Genomic DNA, 23,559 nt, shown 5'->3' on the forward strand with positions numbered 1-23,559 from the left:
GGCTGGAGCCAGGCTAGAGTGCAGTGGCACAATCTCGGCTCATTGCAACCTCTGCCTCCCAGGTTCAAGTGATTCTCCTGCCTCAGCCTCCTGAGTAGCTGGGTTTACAGGTGCCTGCCACCGCACCCGGCTAATTTTTTTATTTTTAGTAGAGACAGGGTTTTACCATGTTGGCCGGGCTGGTCTCGAACTCCTGACCTCAGGTGATCCACCCACCTAAGCCTCCCGAAGTGCTGGGATTACAGGCGTGAGCCACTGTGCCTGGCTCTAGGTATATTTTTTAGAAGCTCTCAGTTGAGCTGTCATGGATATTGAATGAGGATTAGCAGGTGTTAGGTTATACAGTGTCCTGAGACTTATGATCAGAGGCCTGGTTTCCTCAAGAAGTTTGACCCCTGGATGAGCTTTAAGGCTGAGCTCTTGGCAAACAACTGTCATCCAGAATTCCCCTGTGCCAGGTGGGTCCCTGCTCCTGTTTCATCTGCAGGCTTCAACTCAGCTACCCAGGGCTCAGCCTGCTGGGATTTGGCACCTCTTGTGAGGCTGTCATGGTATCTGACCCTTGCCTTATCCTGCCCACCTCCGTGATGGGGTCCTGTTTCAATCTAGCATTGCCTACCCACTCCCATCTCATGCTGACAACTCACAGGAACTGGTGCTTCTCAGACCCCTCTGATCCAGATGGGTGAATGCAGAGCCTGACAGGCCCACCTATACACATGTATGCACCCCTGCCCAACAGAGACAGAGAGAAACATTGCTGAGCCAGAGGGACCATTTTTATTAGATTCCAGCAAGACTACTGTACATGTTTCATGCAGATTAAATATGTGTCTTCACTGCCCCTGGGAGGGGAGCACTCTCACTGTCAGCTCCTTCATTGGTGTGTCAAGGGGTGAGTGTCAAGGGGAGCTCTCAATGTATTCCGTATGGGGGGCAGTTGGGATCATGACTCGGGGTAGAGGTGAGACAGTAGGTAGCTGAGGGTCCCTGGGACCTTGAGTCTTCAGAGGTTCAGGGACTGCAGGACCTTGGTCCTTTGCTGGTACTGGCACCAGAGGATCTTGATCCTTCAGAGGCACTGGGACTATAGGAACTTGATTCTTCAGAGGTTCAGGGACTATACGACCTTGATTCTTTGGAGGCTGTAGGACTGTGGGGCCTTGATCCTTAACTAGTACTGGGAGAATGGGGTCTTGATTCTTCACGGACTCGGGGACCACAGGACCTCGATTCTTTACAGGTGCCACAACTGCAGAATCGTGAACCTTTGCATGCTCTGGGACTACAACATCTTGATCCTTGACTGGCCCTGAGACCACTAAACCTTGATTCTTTACAGGCTCAGAGACCATGGAACCTTGATTCTTTATGGGTGCTGTGGCCATGGCACTTTCATCCTTCGGATGCTCTGGGACCATGGGATCTTGATCCTTGATAGGTGCTGAGACCATGGGACCTTCATCCTTGACAGGTGCTGGGACTATGGGACCTTCACCCTTGACAGGTGCTGGGACTATGGGACCTTGATCCTTGACAGGTGCTGAGACCATGGGACCTTGATCCTTGACAGATGCTGAGACCATGGGACCTTCATCCTTGACAGGTGCTGGGACCATAGGAGCTTGATTCTTCACAGGCTCAGGAATCCTAGGACCTTGATCCTTTAGAGACTCTGGTACCACAGAGCCTTGATCCTTAACTTTTGCTGGAACCATAGGACTTTGATTCTTTGGAGGAACTGGGACCGAGGGACCTTGGTCCTTGACTGGTGCTGAGATAACAGGGCTTTCATTCTTTAAAGGCTCAGGGACCGTGTGATCTTGATCCTTGACTGGTAATGGGATCATGGGACCTAGATCCTTTGGAGGCCCTGGGACCACAGAACCTTGCTTCTTCAGAGGCTCTTGCACCATAGGACCTTGACCTTTCAGAAGGCCTGGGACCACAGAACCTTGATCCTTGTCTGGCTCTGTGGCTACAGGACCTTGATTCTTACTTGAATCACTGACGGGTTGAGCCAGGCTCCTGCAAAGGAGAGAGAGGTGATCACTGTGAGAGTAGAGCTCAGGCAGGGACAGGGCAGAGTACAGATTGCCTAATAAGTCTTGGCCTAGTGGAGCCTGGGCCGGGCAGCTCTTGCTGGAGAGCCAGGAGAATATGATTTCTCTGTTCTTAGTACAGAATGTGGGCGGGGGTGAGGGAGGGGGGTGAGGGGAAGGCTCAGGAATCAGTCATTCAATGTGCTTGCCAATTGATTATAACCTGCACGTGGCACAGGGGGTGGCACCCTGGTGACAATGGCAGTACTGTAGCTGGACTCGGAGTCATCCAGTAGGCATCCCAGCAGCCCGTCCACCCCACATTCCATCCAGGTCCCTACTTTTTCTTCTAGGATCGTTGGGCCCATCCTGGGAGCCCCATCTCAGCTGCCCACCAGATGCCCCTACAGGCCAGGGTGCTCTTTTCTTGTTCTCAGGGCCTTCAAAGTTCTTTTGCCTCCCTGACTCCCTGACCCCCTTGTTAAGTGCTGGCTGCAAGAAGGGGCAAGGGGTCCACGGCATACCAGGAAAGGAAGCAGTGGGAATGCCCCTCTCTCCCTCTCCTGCAAGGGGAAAAGTATTTTATCACTGACATTGTATAGAATGAGCAGCATATAGTGATAATAAAAAGCAGGCCAGCTATTAGTTTTTTGTTATTTGTTTTTGTAGAGACGGGGCCTCACTATGTCACCTAGGCTGTTCTCCAGCTCCTGACCTCAAGTGATCCTCCCACCTCAGCCTCCTGAATAGCTGGACTACAGGCAGCTTTTAGCTTTATTGCTTTAAATTCTCCATAGACAGTGCGCCCTGTGATTGCATGCACCACTCCCACTACCCCCAACCTTTGCTAGGTGACTCAATGGGACTCTGCTTTCAGGTAGGGATGAGGCCCTGATCCCCTAACTCCATTCCCACTTCTGGCTCTCTCTGCTCTCCTGAGACCTTTGCCCTCACCAACTTCCAGGCTCTTGGGCTTATTTCCCTGTAGCCAAGAGTCCCAGTCTTTCATCAGAATCCTCAGGCACTGTTCCCTCGCCTCACTGTGGCCGTCTGCCTCATCCCCTGGCCCACCCACACTGTGGAGAGCGTGTGACAACACTAACACTCAAAGGCAAGCATTGCCACACTTAGACCCGGCCAGCCTGGAGCCCTCTGGTTTAGAGTGCACACTCCTTCCTTGCAGGCCACGTTGGAAGTCGAGAGAGTGGCATTGCTCAGCAAGCATCACAGGCCCTTGCACGCCTACAACACATCCAGCTTTCCGAATGGCTCCCTTTTATAGTTCATTTCAGCAACAGAGCAGCCCTGTGAAGCACACAGGAAGGATGTTCTTACCCTTACTTGTCTGATGAAGAAAATGAGGTCATGAGAGGACAAGTGATGGGGAAAGTGAGGGGACCCCCACGGACTAGCATCTGGATCCTTTCGCTCCTGGATCCTGTGCTCTTTCCCTTAGTGTGCCTGGCACATAGTAGGTGCTCAATGCAAGGTGACTATTACTATTACTCTATTTATTGGGTATAATGATATTTACTCAGAAATCTATAATGATTAGAGGTCAGCACCTAGAGCACCTTGTACTATGGTATTATTAGGTAGTATTATGGTTGTTTTTCTGTTTACTTAGAAGTAAAATTATGTGTATTTGGACTGCTTTTATTCTTCTGTGTTGTCCTGATGCAGAAGCTTTTTACTGTATTTAGCATCCTGAGCCACCCAGGGACTGGTATTTCTCATCAGAGTCCACACAGCACAGGCAACCTCTCCATCCAGTTCCCCTGGCTGTCCCTGAGCATCACAGTGGAAGGGGCCAGGGCAGCTCTCTGGCTCAGCATGATATGGAACACGGCTGCTCTGGCCAGATGGACACAGCTGGCTGCTATCAGTAGGAACTTAGTGTTTGAGAAGAGAGCCAGGCAAGGCTGTGAGAAGCATGTGGAATCCAAAAGTGGCATTAAAATACCTCCAGTCACTGGTGGCTGGTCAGAGAGGAAAAAGAAAAACCGAATTCAGAACAGAGCCAAGCAGGAAATTGATTAGGTGTATTCTCTTAGATTGTGAAGCGACCTGGGTGGTGTCCTCCCAACAGGGTGAGGAAGCTGAGAAGGGACAAAAGAAAAAAAAGGGAGCTTAACTCCATCTCAGGGGCTTGGGCTGCAGAACCTATCCCAAGGGTAGGACATGGGCCTGGAGTCTCCTGCTGGCCTGGAGGTCACAAAGAAGGCCAGCCCTGCAGCCTGGGCCAGGAAGTACATTTCCTTGGATATCTACAGCATTGGCTCCTGTGCCACCTACCAAATTTCTGTTTAATGGGCTCTTCTGTTTAATGAGCCAGTTGTGAGCTAGCCTCAACTTTGCATGGATACATAACCCCATATTGCTTAGGTTAGAAAACTTTTTTCTTTAGTGGGTATCTTTAATCATGGGAAGGTTATAATTAAGATTAAAATGATGAATTAAATCAAGTCCCCAATATTACTTTTTTAATATTAAGTTTAAGAAAAACCCTGTAATCCCAGCACTTTGGGAGGCCGAGGCGGGCAGATCACTTGTGGTCAGGAGTTCGAGATCAGCCTGGGTAACATGGTGAAACCCCATCTCTACTAAAAATATAAAAATTAGCTGGGTGTGGTGGCAGGTGCCTGTAGTCCCAGCTACTCAGGAGGTTGAGGTGGGAGAATCGTTTTAGCCCAGGAGGTGGAGGTGGCAGTGAGCTGAGATCACACCACTGCACTCTAACCTGGGTGACACAGTGAGACACTGGCTCCAGGAAAAAAAAAAAAAAGAAAGAAAAAAGTTTAGGAAAAATGTGCATAGATTTAGTTCAAAGGTATTTGTAATGTTTAAGATAATTTAGCGTATTAGAATGTCTAACAGATTAGCTTTGTAATCCCAATATAAAATGTGTAACGGAATAATTAAATTAGATGTATAACCTAAAGCTGAAAGATATGACAGTTTTACACATTTTTAAACAACAATGGAACTTTTATGACAAGCCAATGGTCACCATATTTTGAATCTTAATTTATTTAAAATTATTCATAATTTAATTTATATTTAGGGTAATTGAATTAAACTATAACATCCTCCTTAAAAGAGATTGTTACATTTTACTAATTTTATTTTTGTTACTTTTTATTAAGCATTCATCTTTAAAATCCAAGCAGCCTGGACAGTTTTTCTATGCACGAAACTGCACTCAAGGGCACCATGAAATCCTCACTGACACTGACTGGTCCTCACATGGTTCCAGTTGCCTGCCAGTCTCCCATCTGTAAAGTGCCCCACCTCCTCCAGTGAGGCTGGTATGAATGAGGCAAAGCCACCCCCTCAGGGTGGAAGCTGGTTCGTGGCTTGGGGAGCAGAAGCAGGCTGCATTCAGCCCACTCAGGCCACAGGCCAGCTGTCCTTGGGCATGGCCCAACCTGCACAACCAAATCTGGTGCCCTGGGTCAGCAGCACATGTTCTCAAGACAGCATATGCCACGGGCGCCTTCTCCCAGCCTGTGCACCCCGAAAGCACTAACCTCTCAGAAAGTACAATGACCTGCTGGGCTGACCTTGGTTTCTGTGCTGCTTATTGCCTGAAAGGTCTTGGGCAATTGTTTAACCACCGTAGACCTCAGTTTCCCCACCTATCAAGTGGGGATAACGATATAAATGTCAGGGATTATTACAACAGAAAATTTTGCTAGGTGGGCGTCTGGAATAATAATTCTTGATATTTTCAGAGTGCTTGGATAGTGCACAAATAAGTCCACTTCTGTAATAACTGTGATAGCAGTTTACTAAAATGCTCATGCGTCTGTTGCCTTATGTCATTCAACCCTCACAGCAGTCCTGGGGGAACCCCATTTTCCCTGCATCATCCTCTCACGCTGTTTTGCACACTGCCAGCCCGGGCTGTCTGTTTGTTTCTGCTTCACCCACTTTTCTTTGTCAAGGCCCTGCCTGTCCTTGAAGGCTCGGCTCAGCTCCCACCTCCTCCCTGGTCTTCCTGCCTGTGTCTCTCCAGATTAGTTTCGTTTGCATCCCTGCTGCAGCACCGTCTCACAGTCTCTGTCTCCACTTTCTCACATATCCCCACTGCAGGCCAGGCTCCCCTGCTAGACAGAGAGCTCCCTGAAGACAGGGGCCAACCTCCTTGCCTGCAGCCCCAATGCCCAGCACAGTATCTGAAACAAAGAAGGCAAAATGGAAAGTTTTAAAAGTTATTGTTGCTGAAAGCTGGTTCATCCTCTATTCCTTAGCCCCTGCCAGAAACTCAGATTCATCCTTGATACCTCCCTCTCCCTCAAAACCCTCACCCCATCCATCAGGTCCCATTGATTTCAGCTCCTAACATTTATCTCTTGAATATTCCCACTTCTTTCCCTCCCTCCCTTCCCCTACCACCTGCTATGCCATCATCTACCTGGACCACTGTCACAGCCTCCTAACTGCTGTCCCCTGTTCCATGTATTCTTGCTCTCCTCCAACCCATTCTTCATACAGAAATCAGAATGATCTTTTAAGAGAGCAAACCCTATCTTGTCCCTTCTTTGCTCACGACCTTTCAATACCTTCTCCTTGTACCAAGAATAAAGAAGAAAATGTGTTACACAGCCCCACCTAGCTGGCCAATCTACCCACTTCCTTATCCCTTCACCCCTCTCCTTCCTGCCTTTCCTGGCTTTCTGTGCCCAGCATTCTGTTCCTTCAGCACGCCCTGCTCCTTCCCATTTTACAGCTTTTGCACATGCAGCTGTCTGCTCCTGGAATATTCTCTTGTTCCCTCTTCACCTGGCTAGTGTTTACTCAGCTGTCATCTCTCAGCTCACTGAAGCACTGCCCTGGGAAGCCTTCCCTGACCCCATAGTCATGGCCAGCCCCCTGCTACAGGCTCTCCTAGTCCCTGGCACTTGCTTTCCTCTCTTATCTCAGCTAATTCCTTGTATTCTTTTGGATTAATGTTTCTCCCACTAGACTGAAGTGTCCAGAGGGCAGGGACCATGTCAGTTTTGCACATCATTGTATCCTCTGTACCTTAAATGAACAGTACCTGAGCCCAGGTGGGTTCTGACTTAATACTTGAGTGAATGAATAAACAACAGACTGTTCTGTGCCAGGCTCTGTCCTATTTGCAAAACTTAATGTTCCAAGGTTATATGAGACATCTTGTCTTAGACACTTCATTTTCTATCCTTCTTCCTGTTTCCATGGAGACAAGGTAATGCCTCCTGAGTGCACACACACTGACATTGGATCCATACTTTCCAGAGTCTAGCAGCAGGATTACTGAGCCCTGTCCTCCACTGGATGGTGAAAGGACTTCACTCCCTCCCACTGATTCCTGCCCTTGCACACAATTCCAGTCCTATAGTCCATCCACATGGTTTTTTTCTTCCCAGATTGTCTCCTGTTGCACCATCAAAGCAGCCAACAGCTGTGGCAATGCTCCTGGCATAGGGCATAATTCAGAAAGTGGGGAGCCTATGGACCCTGTCCTTGAATCTCCTGCCTTCCAGGGAAAGTGTGGGAGTGTGGGGCAGTGTGGAAAAGCCTTGAGGAAGAAAGAAACTGAGCAATAACTATGGGCCAGGCTTGGTGCCAGACGTTTTAAGATATATTATTTCTCATGATGTAAAAAGCAACCTGCTAAAGAGACGGTGCATTGACTGGGCTTGAGGCCCGAAGAGCTGGGTTTGAATGTGAATTCAACCCCTTCCTAGCCATAGGATGGCATTGGGGCACACATCTCCAGGCCTCAGTTTCCTTATCTATAAAAGGAAGATTAGAAGGTCCACCTTCTAGGGAGGATTAGCTTATGTGAATGCTCATGGCATGGCCCCTGGAATACAAGTGATGTTTAGCAAATGTTAATTCCAAAGGGGGGCTTGCTGATCTGGTCCATTTGTCTTGCTCCACAGATGGAAACTTGACCCAGAATGGACAAGTGATTCTCCAGGTCCAGGACTAAAACATGGGCCTGTCAACATCTCAGCAGGCAGGTGGAAGAGATGGAGCAAACTCACTTGGAGCAAAGATGGGCAGGAGGAGAACAGTGAAGCCCAGGCCAACGGCACCACAGGGCCCCTGGCAGAACATGGACAGAGACAGTGTGATTCTACGGCTCTGTTCCCTTGCTGCTGCCTCCATGGGCCCCGTACATGTGCTCATGATTCTTAGACACAAACAAAGCTCCCAACACAGTGATGGAAATGCAGCTGCCAAGGGGGATTGCCAAGGAAACCATCTTTGAAAGGCTCATTATTCTTATGAAGAATCTGCAGGAGACAGGAGTTCTCAAAACAACTCTCGCTCCGCCTCTATCCTCAACCGGACTCTGTGGGAGTGTCTCTTTTAGTAATTATCCTGTTGTTTGGTAATTATCTGCCTCTCCTGCTAGCCTGTGGGACTGTGTTTTCTTCATCTTTGCATCATGAGTATCTAGCACAGGGTCTGGCTCATTGTAGTACCTGGCAGATATTGGTGGGAAAAACACATGGCTGGTGTAGCTTCTTCTCTTTATTCACTTTTAATTTTTTTCTCTTTTATCCATTCACTGAACAAATCTACTGAGACCCTGCTCTGTGTCAGGCCCTCACTGGGGACACAGAAGTGAATGAGAGCCAAGCCCTGACTTGGGGGAAGGAGCTCCTAGAGTGAGGCAGGAGACAGACCTGTAAACACACACCACAAACATGACGCCACCACCTGGGTACAGGCACCACCTCCAAGCTGGGCCCTAAGCCTTATCGGCCTGTGTCTCTTCAAACCAGAGAGGCTCAAAGATCTTATTAGGGGCCAAGCTGTCACTTTGTTGGAGAAGTCTTCCCTCTCTATTCCATAAAAGCAAAACTCCAGAAGCCAAATCAAAGGTGCCCAGGGCTGGAAGGATAGACTGCTGGGCCGTGGGTCTCCTAAGCCTCTGCTGCAATCTCCCTGGCAGGTGGCTGCCCAGCCACTGCTCGCACTGCCTGGGGTGGGCTGCACATGCCCGGTGAGGCAGCCTCCTCCTCAGTGGCCACTGGTTAGACCTGAGCAGAAGCTTGCATTGCAGTCAGCTCCACTCCTTCCTATCTCTGCACTGATCCCTGTTTTGCACTCCAGGGCCACCCTTTTAGTGAATGCCCTGCTGGCTGCCCCAGGACAGTCTTTCAGGTATTTGAAGGGGGCAGCAATTGGGTCTGTATCCCTGGCTTCTCCAAGTAACACAAGCCCCACAACAGTTCAGACTTGGTTCCCAGAGCCCTCACATTCCAACTGCCCTCCTTACAATGTGTCTCAGTTGGCTCTGTCCCTTGGACAGTGTCACTCCAGAACTAAAGGCCACATTGTAGGTTGGTCTCCGCACAGGATACACCTCCTCTGCCCTGGAGTCTATACCTCCAATGATCAGCCCAAGCAGCTCTAGCTTTATCAGTGCTGGCTGCCCAAACACCACCCCTCGCCATCCACTTAGCAACCTCTACTCCGTAACTGAAGAATCTTCCTCAGTGAAAAAACCTCTGAGCCTCTACTTCCTTTTTCTGTGTTCCCACAGTGCCCCCACCCCCACCCCCACCTTGGCAGCAGCCCCTATCAGATCAGCTTCAATAGTTTTGTATCTGCCTCTCTAGACTGGGCACTTTCAGGCCAGGGACCATGCCTGCTTCATCTCTCTTTCCCTCTCTCCCTCCCCTCCTCTCCTCTCTCTCTTCCCTGCCTCTTGCCTCCTTCCGTACTTCCACAAACATTTACTAAATGCCTACTATGTGCCAGGCCATAGGGATCACTAGCATAGGGCTGGCACATGGTAGGAGGCCTACTTTCTCAATGAGGAGTTTTAAAATAGCTCATACAAGATCAAATTCTAACAACCGCATTTACATGACATGAAAATGTTTTCCTATTTTTAACTTAGCACCTTTTTTGGCCCTCCAAATGATAACATCTCTTTAAGGTTTCTGAGATAACTTTACATACAAGGCATTTGATTCTCACAACAATGGTGTCAGCCAGGCAGAGAGAAAGCCCTCTCCTCACCTTCCAGAAGCAAAAACGCGGTGCAGAAAGCGGAAGTAAGTTGCCCAAAGTCACATAGTGAGTTCGGGCAAAGTCAGGACCTTAATGGAGGAGCTCTTTCCTCTCTATAGTATCCCTCCTGGTGGAATATACAGATACAGAGATTCCAAATTTGTCTGTAGATGCCTGGACTGGGCTCGGCTTGAGATGACTCTGACTGGCTCTGGCTGGAGCCAATGACTTCTGCAGGTTCCAGCTCAGAGCTCCCAACTGCATCTCCTTAGAGAGTTGCCCCTCTGGGCCCAGGCCCCCAACAACCTGGCTGGCTACTCCCACTGCACAGCCCCCCCTACCCACCAGGTTTACTTCCTAGCATTCAGCCGACCCTGAAAAAGAAGACCTTAGCCCCAGAAAGCAGTGGCATCCTGCCTAAGAGTGCCCATCCACATTCACACCTGGAAGCCCTACCTGTGCAGCTGCCAATCAGTCTACCAGCCCAGGGCCACACTGAGTCCGCCAGATGTGGCTCATCACACAGAAACATCAGCTAGGACCACAGTTAGGAGAAATGCTGCCTCCACAAGACTTAATTCTGGGTCAGGGGTGGAGGGAGTGAACTGTGTAGATCAAACTCAGCATCTCTGACCTTCTTGTGACTCATTTTCCATAGACGAGAGTATGGAGAGTCATTGAACGTTTCAGAGCAAGCGAGGGACAGAGGAGGAGGCTGCTGTTTCAGGGGATGCACATCTCTGCAACAGGAATCCTACAGATAGTCCCAAGTGCTGGACAAGGAATGGGTTTTAGGGTCACCCAAACCTGGGTTCACAACCTGGCTCACCACTTACAAGTTGTGTGACTTTGTTCCTTAATCACTGAGTTCCGATTTGTTTATCTGTAAATGGGAGTGACACCTGCAGACTCTAACCTTACTGTGAGGATTAAATGAGACGAAGTGTGTAAAGGCCAAGTAAAGGTTCATTCCCTCCCCCTAGGCTGTGGCAACTCTGCATTTTACAAAAGTCGAATCAAGATCTGGGGCCAGCCCCTAGTTCAGGTCTTTCCCTGCCACTCTGGGTTCCCTCCAGGCAGACATGTTCTTCTGAAATACAGGGAAATGGTTGCACTTAGGTGGGTAAGTGGCTAGGTGGTTATGTTTTCTTTGTGGTTATTTACCTATTTATTTTTGCCATTGTTAAATACTTTTTCTAGATTTGGCCTGCTAAGGAGAACTAAATAAATTTCCAATTGTATGAGAAATATTTTTAAAGGCATTCTCGATTGTTTTAGCACCAAGAAGGCAAAGTCAAAGGCACAGTAGATTGTCCCAGTGGGCTGCCAGGAATCTAATAATTCTGCTAATGACCCTTTTTAAAATGTAAAGTGTTGGACTAAGGCAGCGCTCAATTCTTGTCTAACACTATGCTCCTGGGAACTTGCAAATCATCATTGTCTTCCCCCAACCCCCATCTAAAGCAAAGGATCGGATCTTGAGCAATTAATCAAAATTGGTTTCCTGCATCCAGAGGGGATCACTCCAAATGAATGTGGAATTGCAGAGATGGATCTGCACCAGCTGATTTATAGGGTGTGCTTAGAGAGCAGGGGCCAGATGAAAGGCTGGGGGATGGGAAGAGGCAGCAAGAGCCAACACTAGATGGCGTTAATCTCAGGCCATTGTGTGGCAGGAGTGGATTCACCTTGTGTAGCTCCAGCTGCCATACTGTTAGGGACCAGGGGCAGTAATTAACTGGGAAGCTGTGGTCAGCAAAACTACCCATAACATGAGCTATTGGCGAGGGCATTGCACATTCCAGTTTGCAGAGGACTTTTGCATGCCTCCCCATGGGGCCCTCACCGCAGGCCTGGGAATCAGGTATCCCTTGCTTTCAGAGCTCTTGCCACCTGCTATCCTGAACTCTGGAAACAAACAGGTCGAAATAAATAAAATTATCCCTTGCTGGCCAAATTCTTGCTTCCTGAATTGGGAACCAAATATATTCGAAGAGTGATGGATATTTGTATTATTGTTATTTATTGGAGGCTTAAAGAAATTAAGAGACTCAGTTAAGGTCACACAGCTAGTAAATAGTAGAGCTTGGATTTAGAACCAGCCTGTTGGTTATAATCCTTGCTTGGAATTAGACATGCCTGTGAAATGTGTGGTGGTGGGGAGGGTCCTGTCACCCTAGAGTTAGGAGCCCTGAACTGAGCAGGGAGTGAGATTGGCCAACCTCTTAGATTACCCTGTAACCAAGGGCCCATGATTTTATGCAATCAAGACTGTTTAGAAAAAGTGGCTATCTAAAGTACAGAGGTATGCAGGCCTGAACAGAGGCCAGCCAGTATAAAACCAGCCATTGACTGCTCTCTGGTCTGCAGTTGCTGTGACCTCTCACAAAACTGCCCCTTTCATGGGAGCAGAGACAGTTAATAGTCAGAGAAGAGCCTTGTGGAAGCACCATGGTGAATGTGGAGGCAGACAGTGAATCTCATCATTCATTCACTCACTCATTTTTCATTCAATGAGCACTTTAGAAGACACTGTCTATGGTAGGCTTTGGGCCAGAAGCTAGGGCTACAAAGGTGAACAGAGATCTGGCCCTTGCCCTGGGGAGCACGGTCTGGTAAGGGGGATACACACATGAGCGGATGACACAGTACATGTGGCAAGTTCCATCATGAAGACACACAGGGAGCAGCTTACCCAGCTTGGGAGGTGCGGGAAAGGCTTCCTGGAGCTGTCCCCTGAGCGGAGTCTTGAAGGATGAGTTAGCCAGGTGGAGAAGCAGGAGAAGGGCATTCCAGGCAGGTGGACAGCAAGGGTAAAGGCATGGAGGTGAGAAGCAGCATGGTGCACCGAGGGAACAAGAAGCTTCTGCGCCACGAGGAGCCCACGGATGGTTTAAAGCACAGGGTGACATGGTCAGATTTGCATAAAGATCCCTCTAGCAGCTTAAACCAGTAGCAAGCAGTGGCAGTAACTTTTAAAGCTCAGCATCTGAAGCTCTCTTGGCCCCAGATAAGAGTTCTGGGGCCATCTGTCGAGATCACTATATACAATGCCAGGTTAACAAGTAATTGAGGCCCATTACATGAGGACAAGGGACAGAAATTTAAGCTCAATTCCACTGGCTGAAATAAAATGCTCAAAATGGCAGTCTCAGATCCAATACTCATATACTGCAGATAATAATGGATACCAGTTTTATCTTGGTACCTCCAGGACTGAGTATATTTCTTGTGAATGAAGAATCTGCTGGACAATTCTGCATTTAGTAACCTACATTGCAGTCACCCAGGCAAGCTAGTATCAGAAGGAGAAAAACTGTGTATTGGCTGTGATAATTGGTCAGTACAGCCAGGACGTCTGAGCCAGATGTATACAGATCTGACCCCATTCTTATTTTCCCTCAGTTTGTATCCGGGTCCCAAGATTTAAAGAGGGTACTAGGCAAGCTTGCTGGAGGACCTGGAATGGCCCAGCCAGAGTGTGGCACTGTGGGGTATGGGCTTAGTTTTTATTGGGGGGTCCCACTTGTCTGAAACCTGATTCTTTTCAGGCCAGCTGAGCCTCCTTCAGGTGAGAGGGATAGACAGCAGGCTATGGAGCTGGAAGCCTGGATTCCAGTACTTTCTCCATCTTCTAAGCCTGACCAAGCTGGCAGGTGTCCCCTCCTCTTTGAGCTTCCCTTTCTCCTCTGTTACATGGGGCCAACAACTGCCCCATAACATTGGGAGGGTTCAGTGGAATGGCACAGAAAGAAACGCTTCATAAGCAACGCATACATATAAATTGTTAGAATATTACCATTTAGGTCTGTGGACTCAAGGTAATTCAATAGCTGTAATTCTTTAAAAGCAATCTTCTTAAGAATGTTTGCCTCAATCAACTTCGTGTATTACTAACAGCTAAGTATGTATCTGTCAGAAAGTGGACAAGTACTTTCAAGTACTCTAAAGGGAGGGGAAGGGCGTGAAGTGACATGTTTAGTGTCCTCCAGGGGTTCCCTACAGCCCTCATGTCATTTCATCCTCATTCTGCTCCTCTGAGGGGGGGTATTAGTGTCCCCATTTTCAGAGGAGGACACTAATGCTCCAGGAGGTTAGTGAGAGACACAGCGTTGCACGGCAGCACTGGTTTCCACTCACAAACTTTGTAAATGCCTAAGTGCACTGTCCATGTTAACCAGTATTCATAGGGTAAATAACACAATACATAATGGTGTTAATTCTAGTTCTCCCTGTTGTAGGAATTCTAGGATGGTCTAGGTGTTATGAGGATATATGCATCAAATGGCAGTGGGGTGGAAGTAGGGGTTGAAACACATGCCCGGTTCTGTGAGAGTGGAGTTTGGGCTCCCTTTGTTTGAAACAGCTATCTTTCCTGTTCCAGTGGCCTTGGCTGCCCTAGCCGCTTTCCTAGCCCTGCTGGTCTCAGGTGGTGCTAGGGGTGGAGCCTTGCTTTAACGCAGATGGTCCACAGGTTATATCCTGAAAGAAACTTCTGTACCTATGGTCCTGAAAATGTGAACTGCTTTGAGACATTTTAGCAGTAAAAGGAACCTTAAACCACAGTGACACACTAAAGGAGTCCATAGCCTTTGTGAAATGGGACTTGACGCTCCTCAAATCTATGAGAAATGAGAAGCAGGTTGTAAATTCTTAAACCCTAGTGAAACAAAAGAGGGAAGAATTTCATGAAGAACACACAAACTCTAAGGAAGAATTGAAATACATTTATAGCTAACTTAGCAACAATGACCTATTTTGAAAATAGGGGGCTGGTTTGAATTTTGTTTGTTTGCTGTTTCAGGGAGGTAATGTGAGTGATGGGTTATAGATTTGCCTCCTGGGGCTCTGGGCAGCAGAGGGGAGCATGGTGGGAACCACAGGCGGAAGAGCCTCTGGGGGAGCCCTGACCACGTGGGCAGCACTGACAAAGCTGGCAAGGCCCCTGCCTTCCTGCCTTCTCCATTGCCCAACGCTTGCCCTTTCTCTGACTCTGAGTGTGTCTCACCTTCTCGCACTCTCTTAGGTTACTCTAGCTGTCTTCATATGTGTGCTTTCCCGTGTCTTTTTCTCTCTGTGCCGCTATTTCTACCTCTCTACTTCTCGCTTGTCTATCTTACCACCTCTCTGAATCCCCGTTTTGTCTCTCTCCCTTAACTCGTCAAAAGAGAGCTTAATAATATGCTTTTATGTATTTGTTTTATTTCTTGAGCAGCTTTTGTGTTTTCTGCCTCATACAAAAGTAGACAGGTGGGTGGGATGTTTTCTATTCATCTGGAAAACAAATACATACGGCTTTTCATTTATACCACCCTTGATTGATTTCTACCCCTGCCTCCCCCAAAACTCAGCAATCAGGTCCAGCAATAAAAGTCCACCCTAGGGCTCCTAGCTTAGAGCAAGAGAGGATCTGTGGTGTCGCCTGACGCATAAGCAAGCAAGAGAAGCATGACAGGGGAGCATGCAGGGTGTAGGTACTATCTGGGCATATGGAAATGGAGATCCCAGTTAGCAACCGCCCACTCACGTGCACCAGGCCTCTCCACCACCGAGCTCTGCCACTCTCCAGCCTGTGCCATGACCCTCCCAAGGGAGCTATCCCCCCAGAACTGAAGTTCACCTGGTGTTTGATGGCCCCCCTCCGACCTTTGCTTGGGCAGACCCCTCTATCTGGCATGCCTTGGCCACCCCCGCCGGCTCTGTTCACCTGGTCAACACCTACCCATCGCTGAAGTCCTCCCTGATCCATGGAACCAGCTAGAATGGCCTCCTCCTTCGTGCCCCACTGTGATCAGAGGCGGGGTCTCAGTCATCCTGGTTTCCCTAGTGCCCAGCACAGTGCCTGGCACATAATAGGTATTCAATCAACATATGTTGGAAAAATGAAGAGTATAAAATCTTTTGTCTTCCACTTTACCAGAAGGATAACAAAGTGGGCAAACTTGGTCCTGGCTTTCAGGTTCCCACCCAGCCCCATAATTTTCCATTTCTAGACTTGCTCCCTGCAGTGGCCTTGCCCTTACATATCCACACCCCAGCTGCTTTCCAGGGCTCCCTCTGCCACAAAGCCTTCTGCGACTCCCCAGCCCTAGTTGGAAGAAGCCTGTCCTTCATCTGAGTTCCCAACTACCTGATCTGTTGGTGGCCTGTCTGGTGGCTGTTTCAGCACCCCCACATAAGGCACACACACGACTGTCACCCCCACAACCCACAGTGAGCCAGCCCCCTATGGGTGGAACATCCACAGTGACCATAGATTAACTGAGCAAGTGAAGGCATCTCTGCCATCCCTTGGGAGGAGAAAAAGCCAGAAATGACAGTCCTGCCAGTCGACAGGAAGGAGGCAGAGAGTCAGAGCCCAGCCTCCCAGTGTGGCAAGGTGGTGCTCGGTGCAGGCGGTCGCTCTTCCCGGCAACATTGGATCAAAATGTTACACTACCTTTTTGGCCAGTGCGTCTCCCGGTCCATCTTCGCTTTCCCAAAACTTAGCTCTGACTGCTTGCCAATAGTATCTGAGAGGCAATCTAAAAGAATCAAGCTGCATTATGGAGAGCCCCAGGAAGACTGCAGGGCACAGCTCATCTTGCAGAGAATGGCTCAAATGCAAAAGGTTCATTCCTTCACCTACTCAGGTGGGCCTCACCAAGGAAATAAGATCAAGAAAGTGGTGTTCGTCTTTAGCATTTATTTATAATTGGAAAAACTGTTTGTTTGTTTGTTTTTCTGAGCAAGCACAGACCACAAGCACGTCACAATCAATTGGCTATACATGAATATTTTTGTCATTCTCTTACAGCAGGAATGAAATAGCACCAAGAGAGGTGTGCGCTACATGTTACATAGACAATCTGTGGTATGCAACAAAACCCAGGCCACAAAATCGTAATTAGACACTTCCTGTCTGCCTCAGAGAGGCAAAGAAAGCTATGTGGACCGAATGGGAGCACAGACAGGACAGATTGCTGAGGGAAGCCAATGCGCAGCTCTTGGGGCTGCTTTTGCAGGCAGGGAAACAGCGGGAAAGCTTCAGTCCCAGCTCCCTCGCCAGGGAAGGATGGGGAACCACAGGGAAATGTACAGAGGCCAGTGGGACAAGCTTTGGAAGCTTGGTCACCTTCAGGAAGGCAATACCCAAACACTGCTTGTGGAACCAAAATCAGTTTCATTAAGTACGTTTGGGATATAGAATGAGACTGGCTGAGTTTTATTTGTAAACAGTAGAAATCAAAGGAAGTCTCTTGCCAGTAAAGTGACACATTCAAGAGTCAAAGTGAACTACAAACAGGGTTTTCTCAGTGGGTGTGTTAAGCAGAAGGGGATACTGACAGGTTGAAAAAGACATGCTACAGGTCCTCTAAAGCCTTGGGTGAGGGTAGGAAGTTGGTCCCTGGGGCAGTGAGTGGGGGCGGGGGGTGGGGAAGCCTGTGGGACCCTTATGGCAAACTGCGATTTGGGCAACACCAACTTGACTTGGTCATAGGGATCAAGTCATGTGCACCCTCTGGTTGTGTGGCCGTGGAGAGAGATTTCTTTATACTGCCCACCATGCCTAGCACAGTGCCTGGCACACGGGCTTCTAGCAAGGGAATGCTAAATAAATGATCCCCTGTGCATTGTAAACTCTGATTTATTTGATCTGCAAAAATAAATGATTATTCTATGGAGAAATCCAAATTGTGGCTAGCATCAACATGTCTGACCAATGCCAAATCTTGAGAGACTGAACATACATTGGCAAATCCTCTGGATACAATTAAGATCATGTTGCTAGAGCTTTCTGCTAAATGTTAAGATTAGCTGGCAAAGAGTTGGAATCAGTGCCGGGATCCACTCTAGTCATTTCCTGATAGCTTTCAAAATCTGTGACTCATAAACATGGAGACCCACCAGCATTTTCTACCTTCCTTCATACTTCTCCTTCCTCACAGTTTCAAACCCTGAGATAGAAAGGAAGGTCGCAGTGGGCCTGATCAACAACTTTGTTTCTGATATTCCTGTTCTGTTAATAATTATGGCTCATGTAGCACATGCCGAATTAATTTGCAAAAGACTTCTCACTCAGCCCCAAGGTGACAACCAAAATGATGTAAGCAGAGACTTTGCTGCCTGAATGGTCGGAGTAAGAGAGAGTTCGTGGAGGCTCCACTTCCTCCAAACCAGAAGGACCTAAAGGGACTTTGAGGTAAGGAACTGTGAGACCCTCACTCTTCACCCCTTTCATTGTAAAAGAAGAGCAAGCCTGCGCCGGGGCTTGACCCCGGACGGCAGCCCACTGTGTCAGAATGCCGGGGACAAGAGGATTTTAAGGACAGGAGATACAGAGTGTGCTGAGCAATATACACGTCACATTGGCAAATATTATTTTTCTGGTAATTATTTTGCGTTCCCTCACAAGCACTGGGGTTTTTTTTTCACAACAACTCCCTGACTAATTCCTACAACACAACTCTAGCACAGCGAAGGTGGCACTTGCCACCCTTGGGGGCTTTGGCCACACACACACACGACACGGAATATACTGAGAGCTGCTTTTATATATTAATGAGGTCAAAGCTGCTTGCTAATTAGTTAGCAGGGCAGTCTCCTAGTCTGCAGCTAAGTCACAGACATTCTCCCTGACCTGAGGCCTGGCACCGCTGCCCTCTCTGAGGAGCAGACCAGAGTGGTTCAGGAAGGGAGAGTAAACATCGCCACACTTGCCACTACATCTACGCCCCCTTGGGTCTCAGAAACGGAAAGTCAAATTCCAAACACACTATCCCTACACCTTGAACTTTCTTCCTCAGACATCTCCAACCGGTCGCTCTGCGAAACCAGCAGCATTGGACAGGTGGTCAGCCGAGGAGAATCAGAGGAAAACAGCCTCCTCATTTCTGTGATCTTCCTATGACAGCTGGAATGTACCTAAAACACCTAACCTTCTTCACCAGCCCTGATCTAGTTCTAGTTATCAGTGGTGTATCTATGACTCGGTATACAATTTAAAGCCCACTGATAGGAAGCTAAACACAGGCACACATGTCTAATGGACGATTCTATGAAAAGACCACTTAACAGACACAACTCCCTTTTATTGACGTTAAGGCCAAGGTTGTTTCTTTTTTTGTTATTTTTGTTTAATATTTCTTCAAATTTTGTCAATTGCTGAAGCCCAGGCTGAGCTTCTGTGGCACATGACGATTCTCTGAATTTTTGAAAAGAACACATGTACCTAAAGTTCAAAATCGACCAGTGACACAGATCTTGGGGATCTGGGAGGAGGAGACCCCACAGACACTTCCAAGCACTGCCGGGAGATTCGTTTCGCCTCTCAGACCTGCCTGCCTTGCTCATCAGCATGCAGTCGGAGTGCCAGGGGAGGGCACAGCCAGCGGCAACGCTTCCTGGTGCTCCAGGGGCTGCCCTCAGGAGGAGGCCTGCCACTCAGTCTGTGAAGCAGGATTCTTCCATCAAAAGAAGCCAAACCAAAGAGCTCCTGGAACACTCAGGACCAAGGCAGATGAGAAGCCTCTAATTAATTTTGTGGCCTTTTTTGGTTTGTTGGTTTAAAAAAAAAAAGTTGGGGGGAGGGAGAGAGAGAGAAGAGTAAAAGGAAAGTGCAGGGAAATTTACTCTTTCGCCTCAGCCAGTTTATTGTTCATCTCTTTGCTTTGCTCCTTGTCGTCTGGCTTGGTGGTACTCGGGCCCTCCGCGCTCTTTTTCTTGGCAGCCTGGCCTGACACCGCCTGCTTGTCTTTGGCCTTCCTCGTGGGCTTATGGCTCGCTGAGGTCTTTTTTGGTTTGGAACTCTGAACACTAGGTTTTTCCACCTGTACGGAGAGACAGACCGCAAATACAGAAACACAAAAAGGTGGGGCGTGGGAAGGAATTTAGAGAGAAAAGATATGGTTAATTAAGGAATAACGGTAATGACAGAGGTTGGCTCAGGTGGAGCACAGTGCATAGGGTGTTCCCAAGGACATTAGGGCATTCGGCATCTCCCGTCTGAACTCCCTGTTCCGTCATTTTGGCAGCACCCACTGGCCACGTGGGCTCCCTTGTCCTGCCAGCCTTCCACCGACCACCCCAGGCAGTGGGCCATACCACTGTTGGGCAATATTTGAGCCCCTCCCTGTAGGAAGTTAACACCTCATCACGTTGCTCAACACACCCACAGGCATAGGATTTTGCTTTAGTCAATGAAATGTGAGCAGTGACTTGGGTCACCTTCAGGCGGAAAATTCGAGAGTCAGCCTGTGCTGCCCAGTGCTCTCTTTTCCTCTGCCACAGAGACAGGCTGCTCTGCCACCCAAGACCCAGATGAAGAGGCAACGAGGGTTAGAGTGGCAGCCAACCCACAATGGATATTAATGAGAAATAAACCTTTGTTGATGTAAGATGCAGATGTTCTGGGGCGGTGGGTCGCTGCAGCACCCGCTGGCTTCCCCTGTTCTGTCTCTAGGCTGGCTCACCCATATGGAGAAGCATCCTCGCTGAGATGCTTTGGGCAGGGGGGCATCTCCAGTCTCAGCTAGGCTTTCTGCTGCCAGCACTCTGCTCTTCCTCTCTGCCTGGCTCCTCCACCATTTTCCCCAGAGCAGCTGTTCTAAGCTCACTCCACTCTCCCCAGCCTCCCTCCTCTAGCTCTGTCCCCTTCATCTGGAGAAGATGGCCTTGCCTGCTCTTTCTCAGGAAACTTCTGAGTCACTGAAAGTGACCCCTCAATAGGCCACCCCCCTCATCTATCTCTAGATTTAGTTTCCCTCATTTTCCCTCCTTCCTTCTCTACGTCCTCTTTTGTCCAATGCTGACCCCATGCCCCGGGTGCCACACCATCTCTGGAGGGACAGAGCTGATGCTGGGCCTTGTAGGCTGGATCATTCACTCACTGAGGTGCAGCGGCTTTCAGTCACTCCTGACCTGTAAGGAAAGGAACCAATCGTCCTGGTTTGCCTGGAACTGAGAGGTTTCCTGGAACACAGAACTTTCAGTGCTAAAATGGAAGAATCCCAGGCAAACTGGGTCGGTTAGTTACCTTACCCATAAACTGGTCCTGGGCCAAATAGGAAACTCCACTTAAGTGCAAGACTTTAGGACAAAAGCAGAGAAAAGGATAATTAGGTTCCAGAGTTATTTAGGTTCTCAGACATTTTCTGCTATTATAGAGAGGACAGTGGATATTTGTACAATTCCATGGGGCCTGACATCAGAAGATGCTAGATTGCATGGCTTATATGATTCCTGCTTCACCAGCTATATCTCCAACATGCTTCTCCTGATCACGAACTCCTATGTAAGGTGGAGGAATGTTACCTTAGGAAAATCCTTGAGTCCACTTTCACAAACTGTTCATTTTGGTAACAAATTGCTGGGAACATATATTATAGCTGATGTGACAGGTGTGTTGTGACAGACCGAGAAGTCACAGTGGATGGTGTTTAGCCCGAGAAGATGAGAGAGGGCAGGTGCTTTTCAGGGACTAGGGAGGGAAGAAAGGGTCCAGTGATTGGAGCCAAGGATGAGGCAAGGCAGGGTCTGGTGGGAGGGGAGCTGGGCATGGGGGCCTACAATACTGGGCCAGCCCTTCTGGGGCCCAAGCACATCCATTTTAAGACAAGGGGATTTAGGGCTCAGGTGAGGTTTTCTGCCATTGTTTATCTGGATTTCTCAAAATCAGAAGCTAATTCCCTGGAAATCTGCCAGCCTTTAAGCTGTCTTTATTTTAGGTGATGTTCCTCTTTAATATTCCCTTTGAGTTTAACAAAGGTTCCTATTGAAGATGCCCCTGGGTCTCAGTGTGCTTTAGAGGAAGCAGGGATTTTAAAGGTGCCCATGGAGGCTGGGCCAGATTTGACAGCAGCCCACCCCATGCTCTGCTGCAGTTAACCCTTATGGTCCAGGCTGTGCTGATGGGTTCCCACAAGGTCTGTCTCACCTTTGGGGGTTCCTTGAAGGGTTCGCTGTAGAGGCTGCGTATTCTTCTGCGATCAATGACCTTATTGTCAGCTGCTGTTGGCTTGCTGGCCTCTCCTTTGAACTGAGCACTGTAGCTGGTCTCATGAACCATCTTATCATCTGGGGGCTTATACTGGGGCTTGGCCTTTATTGGTTTCACAGGCTTGATGTCCGTCCATGCCCTGAATTCATTCCTGTTAGTCAAAGAAAGCATATGTGATATGAAGCATCATCTGCCTGGAAGCAGAGCTCCTGACACAGGGCTGCAAACACAGCAAGCTCTCCATCAGTGCTTGCAGCATTGACTGAAGTGTGGCTGGAGGGTTAGCCTCACTCTTTCATAAGGAAGAGTGCAAGTCTCCCTTCTTGCAAAGTTGACCCAGGTTGGGTTGTGGCAATAGCAGTTGTGCCTTGGAGAAAGAGATCAGGTTCCCAGCTCCACACTGTGTGACCATGGGCAGGCAATTCTAATCTTCAGGGCTCTTTTTCCCAATCTTGAAAATGAGACTGAAAAAACCCAACCCATTCAGTCATTCATGAAGTCAAAAAATATTGAGTGCCGGCTATGTGCAAAGTTGAAGAGTTGTGAAATTAAATGAGACAATGTATTAGGCACACTGTCTGATATATTGTGGCATATCAATGAATGCCAGTTCCCTTCCCCCCTTTTTCATAATGAAGAACTTTTGTTGCCCAGATTCCTTGAGGATAATTCCCCCATTTGAATAGCAGAGGGCTTGCTTCCTGGAGGGCCAGAACTTTAACAATCTTAATCACTTTAGATGAACATCCTCGTGAAATGTCTAAATATTTGCAGATCGTTAGTAAGCAACACAGACTGAACATAATTTGGAGATCACAACTACGACTTGTGTTGGGCTGTGTGTGTGTAGGAGCATCTTCGTGTGCTTTGGTGTAAATGGCTATTGGTCCTTATCCTAAATGATCCTCATCTGCCGCTTTTTTGAGTCAATGTGTCAGTTTTCTTGTTCTCTGCAATCCATCTCGTGGTTTCTAATCAGCTGTTTATGATCTGTTATAGGGCTGGAGAGTAGATGGCTGACAATGTTCAAAACAGAGTTAAAAAATGTAGCTGTTGACAGAGGCCACGAGGGTCTATTCTGTTTGTTAAGTGCACGAGAGTCAATGCATGAGCTCTGTGGCTTCTGGGGTCTTTATCGGGTCTGTTCTCCTTTGGGGGCACAAAAAGCTGCATTGTGGGAAAGGAGGAGTTAGGGCATGAATATCTGTGGAGTTAGGTTCTTCGAAGTCCCACTGTCTCCCTCACTGATGACTCCCTCCTTCAGGGCTCAGAGAGGAGTGCCAGGAACAAGGAGGCCGCAGGAGGCAGGAGAAAGAGCTTGGACTGTGACGGAGACACGCGGGCTCTCGTGCTAGCACTGCCTTATGCTGGCAGGCCTTTCCCTGCTCTGAGCATTCGTTTTCTCATTTGTAAAATGAAAGAATTAGGCCAAACAAGGTCCTTATAATGTCCTTCTAGCTCTGAGGCTGTCTTAGTTGATAAAGCTGATTTGGTAACACTGAGCCACTTGCCGGTTATTTGACCTCCTGATCTCTGTAT

At 48.4% G+C, this 23,559-nt stretch overlaps 1 protein-coding gene across 1 annotated transcript in view; it reads right to left on the reverse strand.

Moving 5' to 3' along the window:
* Positions 1-761: 761 nt before the first annotated feature.
* MAP6 (microtubule associated protein 6) overlaps positions 762-23,559 on the reverse strand; it is an 81,649-nt gene continuing 58,851 nt past the window's right edge. Inside the window, exons 2-4 of the mRNA XM_003846038.6 lie at positions 21,958-22,171; positions 19,656-19,852; positions 762-2,028 (exon numbers count right to left, since the gene is read on the reverse strand). Coding sequence (XP_003846086.3) covers positions 903-2,028; positions 19,656-19,852; positions 21,958-22,171 — 1,537 coding nt within the window. The 3' untranslated portion in view covers positions 762-902. The remainder of the gene's footprint in view (positions 2,029-19,655; positions 19,853-21,957; positions 22,172-23,559) is intronic.

Source organism: Pan paniscus, chromosome 9 (assembly GCF_029289425.2).
Source record: "Pan paniscus chromosome 9, NHGRI_mPanPan1-v2.0_pri, whole genome shotgun sequence".
NCBI lineage: Eukaryota > Metazoa > Chordata > Mammalia > Primates > Hominidae > Pan > Pan paniscus.